An 8,929-nucleotide genomic window follows, 5' to 3' on the forward strand; every position below is an offset into this window, starting at 1 on the left:
CTCAGCCTTTAATTTAGAAAGCAAATCTGAATTTTTAAAATATCTCCCCATCTTTCTCTTCTCCCTGACCATGCTCAGCCCTACCTTCCCCTAGGACTCACTGCTTCCCCTCCTTTCCCCTGTATATATAAGCCATTTCCATGTCCTCATAAGACAACAAATGCTCCACTAAGTATGTACTGAACTGCTGCAAAGAGGGAACAAAAATGTCAACAGAGTAGGGCAAGATCAGCTGATCCTCATCTTGTTTTCAAAGGGAGCCAATTGCTGCCCCTGGCACTGACACGGTTTTCTCATGATAAAAGTTAGCCCTGATGCCACTGGCCACTCCTATTAGTTTGTTCACCCTCCTATGTTCTCAGGCTCCTTGCTCCTCCTGTAGTCTCAAATCCATCTATTTGCCAAAACCCCATGCAAAGTGGTATTTGTTCCTTCTCCATTCCCCATTCTTGCTGTTGCTGAAATAAACACTTTTCCAGGAGGGAGCTTACTGCCTCCATGGCATACTGCTTTCTTCCTTGATAAAAATGTACTTTCAGGCTTAATTGACTCCTACATGTATTCCTGGCTGACTCTTCACCATCTTTGACTCACTCCCCAAGCCTTCCCCTCTTCCTCTTCTGACTTCCTGTGATGCAAGATATCTTGTGGATAGATAGAAATAATAGAAACCATCCCCATTTTCTTCTCTCAAATGCCCAGTTCTGTTCAGGTCTAAGAAGCCTCTCATCTAGTTGCTTTACTCCCCCACAGCTATCACAGTGGCTTTTTTAATTTTTCTTTTTATCAACCTCATCTCTGGTAGATCTACTGGCCAAACTTTCACTTGTTTTCCCCTCAATATGTACATGCACTCCAAGTGCTGGAGAGGCAAGACTCCAAGATGAGACTCCAGCAATTGCTTCATCTCACAACATCTCTCACTCACAGAACAAAACAGGTAGCCACTGTCAGGAGTGCCTTTCCTTCTTCGCCATTTTAGACCGTTTCCAAAGCTCTTTCCATGCAAGTTCCACCCACTCTGCTCTCACCACAGCCCAAACAGACTTGTAGACAAAACCCAGAACCACCAAGTATTTTGTACTTGAATTCCTGCACTCCATTTACTTAGATAATGAACAAACATGTCCTTGAGATAACTCATCTTCTCTTAGCTCCATAACAATCCACAACAGTGGCTGTCTCTTCAGCCTGTCTCCTGGGGAAACTGCCTCAGCTTGTCTTGTCTCTGGCTTTTAGTGGGTACCATCCAGTTGCAAACAGAGTCCCCTGGGTAACTGCACCTGTATGCATAGAGTCAGTCATTCCCTCTGCTACAGTGGCTTGTGCTTTGGCTTCTTTGCTCCTAAGCTCCACCTGTCTAAACTAAATTCTCTTGCTACTATCTGACATCTCTGCTTGCATATCTAGCTGTCAGTTCTGATTTCATTATGCTGCATTTGAGAGCATCTCCCTTCCCTTAAGATAACCTCTCACTATCTCCTTTCTTGGTCATTGCAGGCATCTCTCTCCTCCTGCTGCAGATCCCACTGGCCACGGAAACTGAATGTCAGTCTTTACCTCTTACTCCTTGCAAAATCTTCTCAGCCAGGCAGTGCCTGCATTTTCCACACTTTCTGAATAGGAGCTCTAAAATGTTACTCACATTAGAGCAACAATCCACCCAGCCAGCCAGGTTTACAACCAAGCCCACAACCATCCTAGAACAGTTTTACTTTTGGCCTCAACATAATGCAAACCTGCCCTAGAAACTACTGCTGGAAAGCTGTTCTCCTAGTCCATCACACTACCCACATCACTTTATTTCTCTCTGACAGTTCTTCTTCAAATATCAGACAGATTCTTTCTCTTCTCACTTTGAAAGTCCTGTTTGGCCTACCCATGTTTTACTGATCCTCTTCGACATTCAAAGGTCAACTCCCACATCCAATGGAGCCATGAGTTCATGCTCCTCTGACCATTTCTTCAGTCTTCAATCAACCCTCTTAGAAAAAATATATCAGTTCTTACAGCACTTCATTACCATTATGCAATTTTAAAATAGCAATGAAGTTTCATCATTTTCTGTTGCCAAACTCTCCCTAAAATCTGGCTTCACCAGAAGACCAACTGGCCAAGAGCTACAGGACATCAGAAATTTACCTTGCTATTCAATATTCTTACTGCTCCCCTGTCTTTCTCTGGCTCCAAGTCTTATACTTGGCCTATGTTCTCTGAATATTTACATATTTATGTCACACTCACAGAAGGCCCAAGACAGAACAGTCCTGGTTTGGGATCAGCACTCTTAACTCCCAAAGAATCATTTTGAAAACAGAAAAACTGAAACATAGAGGTTTGATTTGAGCAAGATGTTATAATTTGAAAACACCCCATACCAAATGAACATTTAATCATGAGGACACAAAAGAGCTGCAAGTTCATCAGCCTGGTTTTGTCCCTCCATGTTTTCAAATACGCTGTGAGCTGGTTTGGAAGAACCAGGTTCAAACTGCTTAGCTGTACCCTACAATACCACCAACAATGAAACACAGACAAGCTGCCTAGTAACTGGCCAAAGTTTAGCACCACGACCTTGGAGCAAGAGGCTGGAGTTAGGTCTCTCTTTTTGCCAGGGAATTCACTTCTGTTGGAGATAAGGACTTAAGCTGACTGCTCCCAGATGACACTTCAGTGGACAAATGCAGAACTGTTTGGTTCCAAGACGCCAACAAGAAGGTATTTTAGAGAGAGAGCAAAGTAGACAAGTACCTGGGTTGTGCTCCTGACCTCTCCTCCCACAGCAGTCAGGAGCAGCCAGAGACAGCAATCCTGTCTAGTCACATCCTGCTGACAAGCATATACATACTCAGCAGGCACAGAAGGGTATTTGAGCAGTGATGTTATTTTCCCTGAACTCCTCTGGTTTCTGGAATTCAGTATATATCCTTGGCTGGTGAGTATCCTTGAATTTGCTGCAGTGTACCTCCTGAGCACAGGCAGGGCATCCTCCCTGCCTTCAGACTTGAAGACAGTAGCACAGCTACAAAGCTAAGCAGTGAAGAGACACCACTGATTCCAGGAACACACCCAAAACTCCACCTCTTGTTGCTCAGGTAGAGGTGGCACTTATTTATACAGAAGATATTGAGGAGGGATAAGATGCAGAAAATATTCCTGTCACTTTATCCAATCAAGCTCAGAACACCATTTTTTAACTTTGGAAACTGAAGCTAGTACTGCTGATACACAATTATAATGTTCTGGGCTTTCAATCCCTTCATAAGCTGGAAAGTAATTATTTCCCTTTGTTTGCTTGGTATATTTAGCAAAATAATTATAATTCACTAGATTGTTTTCTTTGTTTTGGTATATCAGCATAGCTCTCTCTCTCCCTGTTTCTTTTCATAGCAACTCATGGTGTCATTTTTGCAGGCCCCTTTTTTGGAGGGGGGGTGGCGGGGAGAGGGGCCACAGATGAGATATAAAATCCTAAATATTTTCTCCACTTGAAGAATCTTTTCTAGCTCTACAAAAAGAAAAGATCAAATATACATAAGAAATAATGTGAAGGCAGATGTTACACTGCTTGCTGGATGCAGACTGTCTCTGTTCTGTCCATAAGGATGACTTACACATGGCATCTTCCTAACCTGTGTTCTGTGAGTCCACACTGCCAGAGGAAGAAAGTCAGTACCACGTCTACCTACAAGATCCACTAATTTTGCTGCATTCATCAGCAAGGAGCCCAAGTCATTCTGCTGCTTGATGCCACTTACAAGACAGTACCATAACACTTGAGCACAGATTGCAGCTAACCAGATACCACCAGTTTCATGTTTAAGATACAAGTATACCTTCAGCAACAAATCTATTTTGAACTTGGGATTTCACTGATTACAGAAACCTGGGTCCCTCTTTCCAAACTGCTTTTAGAGGCAGCACAACCAAAAGCCCATCTAATTGACTCTTTCACCTCATCTTTTCCATTTATTTCTGTGCAATTGGGTTGTTATTTTTCATTATTTCTATCACTTGTCACTGGACCTGACATTCTGGGTTTGATGTTTACTGCAGTCTGCTAATCTGCACTCAAGACAATTTGCAGGGAGAGGTCTTTCCTGCTGTTTTGAGCAGATGGGGTCCTCATCTCTTGAGACAGGTAGTGTGCATTCCTGACTGATGGCACCCAGGAGGATGTTATGCACAAGGCTCCTTTCCGAAGAAGGCCTGGAACCTCCCCCACTAGGCTACCGGAGGTACGCTAGGGTATTTTTAACAACAGATTCAAAACATTATTCTTTCTTCAGAGTTATTTTTGAAGCTGTATTTTAGTGCTTTTTGTTCCACTCAATACCACTGAAACATGCTGCATATAAATTACTGACGTAAACACTGACAAGGGAGCAGAGAAGTGGAGGGAGAAGGAAGAGAATTGGGCTGATACTACTTCTTACCCCTTATCTTTCTTACTAAAGCTCTGGACAAGCATATATTTTGCTGGTGGAGATTCAGGTATTTTGCCATTGCAAACATGACATTGCGATTTGGTCAGTTCAGCTCTCAAACCTTGTTCAGGATGGGGAATGGGAGAAGGGATATACATGCAAATCAAATCTCATCCTTTAATGGATTTGCACTCACAGCATGTCCCACAGCACACCATTATAAGCATTAACATTAGACATGGTGATCACATTTCTGAAGCCTTTATCTTCTGCCCATTGAAGTCAGTGGCCATAAGGATTAGATTTCATACCTTAATGAGAGCTCAGTCCCAACAATACTGTGTCTCTCATTGCCTGTTTCGTCTTAATGGAAACGTACCTTACTGGCACAGCTTAGTGAGAACATTCCTCCCTCCTCTCTTCCCTACCTTAACAGCTTTTCAGGCAGTTGTGTTCTCATGAGTTATACAGGTATGGTTTTATTGTCTATAAAATAGAAAAAACTGTAATAACTCCCAATTTATTTTAGCCACACTTCAATGGATGTGATGAGTCCATGTTTCAATACTTTTGTGCAGTGGGTGAAAGTGTGATGCACCAGAAGGGAAACAGGAAGAACAAAAAGGACTATGGGCACAAAACCCTTTCCAAAGGTCTAAGTGAAATATTTATATTCTGAAAACAGAGAGCAGATTGAAAAGTTATTTCAAGCAGTAATGCTTACTCCTTTTTCTTTCCAGACTTCTAAATATGACCAGTAGCAACAGCTCCAAAAAGAGATCATTTATACTGGAACAAAGTTTTGAAAGTGTATGATGTGTATTCAGAAAGATTTTCACCTGTCCCCCTGCTCATCTTCCCTTTGCCCAGTTGTGAGGAGGTAGCTGTGCTGCTGGACCGTCTAGTGAGCCCCTACTACTCAGGTCAGGGGCAGTCACATCTAGCAAACTCAGCCCCTCCATCCAACCCTCAGCCTGTAGCAGGAACAGGTAACAGTTTTCCCCTCAGCCCAGCTGCATCAGCTCTGCCCTTTCCACTCTGCCTCAAAGGTACAGCTTGCAACCTCCCATCCTCAGGACAGCAAAACCTAGCGGCACCAGCCTCACTAAGCAGCCTCCAGGCTTGTTTAGGCCACTAAAGCAAACAGCTCCAGCTTGGAGAGCACCATTCCCACTGAAACATGCTTGCTGCCTGCACTGCAGAGCTGGAAGTCAGACATTGATGGGCACTCACATAGGACAGTGCTGCTTTCTCGTTTCATAAAGGGAGACCAGCATGACTTCACACTGGGAAGCTCCAGCTCCTTCCTCAGGCAGCTGTGCTCTGCACTTTCTATCACAGTGAGACGAACAAGAGCACAGAGGTTAGATGTTCCCTGCCAACAGGTTAACTCTTACCTGGGCCTGTGAAGGTCTAAAAGCAGAGTCAAAGCCATTCTGCAGAGAGTCCAGAAAAGGCTGGATTTTGTAGAGGCTATGCGTCGTCTGGCTCGAGCGGAAGGCCACAATGTGGAAGTACTTCAGGATCTTCTCAAACCGTGATTGTGTCATGATAAGTGCAATGCTCTTGTTGCTGTAGAAGCCACTGCTCCAAATGCTGAGAACAGACTCACAGTGGTGGATGCTGGTTGATATCATGTAGCCTAAGAAGGCCTTCATTTCTGTCAAGGTGACGTCAACCCAGGCATCATCTCTACCAAACCTCTCCTGGTATTTCTTGGCATACATGTTGGTTTGGACCACCATGTTCTTTAGTACATTGTCAGGGACAAAGAGCTGAAAAAAGTCCATGGCACTGGCAGTCAGGGGCATTTTTCGTGTTGGACCTAGGATAAAAGCAAAAGGGAAGATAGGCACACTCCTGAATCACCACAAGGCATATCCAACACCAGAAATTTAAAGTATGATTAACTTTCCTGAAGCAGGAAAACAAGGCCAAAGTGATGGTATATACCACTGTCTGGCAAAATTAATCAGGAAACTTGCCCTCCACATGATACAATACACTCTGAATAGTTTCTCCCTCTGCTGTGCACACTCATGAGTTCATAGCACACAGGCCTGTGAGGCAGCATGCATTTAATTTCTCCACTTACACACACTATCTGCACCTTTTATCCTCAGCAGCTGCTTTGGCTTTTTTCTGAATAGTCTTTTATTTGTCCGTACACAGGTCAAAGCAGTGTATTCTTCAAAGTAGCCCAGGATAGTGTCTGAGTCCTCCAAATAGAGTACTGCCCTTATCCCAGATAACATGATTCCTAGGCACTAGAACCTGATCCCACCTTTTCTTTCACACCTTCAGTTCCTGCCTAGTTCATTGTCATTTATTCTGTGACTTTCAAATTTGCTTCTGCTCCACACAGAGTCACACAGGTCATGTCTACGTGGTTTTGAGTGTTGTGTCTCTGCCACCACACTGGAACCTTATCCTGCACTCTGACAGCCCCAAGAGAGCACATTACCAGAACAAGTCACAGCTACCATGTGGCTAGTGTCGCTGTCCCACGTCACAGGGAATATTTTTAGCACTACAATCTATACAGTGGTCCTCTTCTTCCCATAATGTAATAAGCCTTGCAGTCCCACGCTGTCATTATTCTAGCTTTTCACCAATCTTGCACCTTCTCCTCCCGTTTTAACTATTCCATAAGAGGAGGGGGGTGGGATTAGGGAAAGGGAGGCTCTCAGGGTTGGCAGCACTGTATCAGTGTAACAAGGTTAGCCAGTCAGACACCAGATTACATTAAGCTGAATTAGGAACATCGAGCCTGCAATACCAGGGACGCAGACACCAGCCCTTACAGCCCTTTCTCCTCTAATCCCTTCCATAAGCTAATTAAGCTCCATTGTAAAAGTAGTTGTTTCTGTGCTCCCACCTCATGGCAGTGTTTTAGACACCAGGCAAGAGCAGGGGACATTCTCTACTCTCCTCTAGAACCAGTGAAAACCAATACACCTCAGAGGAGCAAGATGGACAAACCCAGTGGACAGGGGAGCACTTAAGATCAGTTCTATACCCCTGTGTCATAAGCATAACCCCAAACCAAGAACTGGATCCAACAAATGCTGTATCTTAGTTCAACAGCCTTCAGCTTCAGGGCTGTCTGAAAAACACTCTTCCTGAACAAAAGCAGGAGGCACTCAGCTTCTCATCTGAATTTCTGTCTAACAAGAGTGACTCTTCCTTGTACTACACGGGTGCTAGGATCTCAGCATCAGCTCTCCCACTTGGATCAAAGCACGAGATATGCCATTCTACAGTGTGGCTCTGCAAAGATCCACTATCATGTTGGTCAGGTCTTGTTCTCTAGTGTCTCAGCTCATATTCTTAGTTACAGCAACTACTATAGCTTGCAGAAATTTTCCATGAAACAGTACTACGAGGAACTACACAAACACTGTGGTTGGATTTGCTCTTAAGCCTTAATGTTTGGGCGCACTCTGGGGAACTCAAGCTATTAGGACAGCAAAAATAGCATCAAGACATTGAAACAGTAAAACTTCAGATTGCAAAGAATGCCAAAGAAGCAAACAAAAGTAGATTTTTTGAGTGCAATGGGGAAAATACATGTATTTAAACATTACTTTCCAATTTTCATTTGTGAGATTGAGAAAGTGGAAGCGAAACATTTCAGTTGAAAGCACATTCATCTGTATAGTACGACCAGAGTAAAGAGCCCCATACAAACCATGTTTTGCTAAGGATTTCAGCTTAAATGATAAAAAGTTTCCATTATCAAGTGAAAACTATGGGGCTAGAACACTTTCTTAACCTTAATTGCTAGTGCAATAATAAAACCTCTTAACAGAAAGTTCTCTTCTTTTGATCAGGAGATTTATATTCTGCTAGCACCCACTTGACTGTTAAAGCTGACATAAAATGCTCTACAAATTATTCTGTATGAACAACTTACAGTACCTCACTTCCTTCTTCCCCACAACTTAATCAAGTTGGGAGTGGGGGTAATACTTTAAATCCTGCCTACAGCAAACAAGAATTCATAAAGTATTAAATCTTCTGAAGTGAAACATGTCTTGAGACATGTGGATATGGACAATAGTCCCACATGCTGGACTCCATCTTTAGGAAGTCAAGAGCAGTCAGAAGCACAAAAAGATAGTTTTGTTGTGATTAAATTTTCAGCAGCTGCACAAGTTTACCTTGAAAAGTGATTATGGAAAACTGCCAGGTATACTGGGATAGGACAATCCCTTCTTACACAGCAGTCCTGCTCACGCCACACAGAACCTCCTATCTGCTCTCCTTCCTGAAATAAATAGGCAAGCTTTGTATCCCATTGGTCATGCAGAACCCACACAGCTCTAAAAAAGCAAGCTGAATTACTCTGACTCAAACATCAACCTAATTGTCAATTAAATAAAATTACGAAAGCCCCTGTATAATCTCATTGTCTTAAAAAAACAGCCTTTATTGCAAAGTGAGCACAACTAATTAATAATTTACTGATATGCAATGTAACAAGACATTGAATTTCAGCA

General features: G+C 43.0%; 1 protein-coding gene across 1 annotated transcript in view; it reads right to left on the minus strand.

The window, feature by feature from the left end:
* The window catches only part of PGBD5 (piggyBac transposable element derived 5), a 34,783-nt gene extending 28,536 nt beyond the window's left edge, over positions 1-6,247 (minus strand). The window contains exon 1 of the mRNA XM_009075869.1: positions 5,825-6,247. Coding sequence (XP_009074117.1) covers positions 5,825-6,238 — 414 coding nt within the window. The 5' untranslated portion in view covers positions 6,239-6,247. The remainder of the gene's footprint in view (positions 1-5,824) is intronic.
* Positions 6,248-8,929: the final 2,682 nt, after the last annotated feature.

Source organism: Acanthisitta chloris, unplaced genomic scaffold, assembly GCF_000695815.1.
Source record: "Acanthisitta chloris isolate BGI_N310 unplaced genomic scaffold, ASM69581v1 scaffold24195, whole genome shotgun sequence".
NCBI lineage: Eukaryota > Metazoa > Chordata > Aves > Passeriformes > Acanthisittidae > Acanthisitta > Acanthisitta chloris.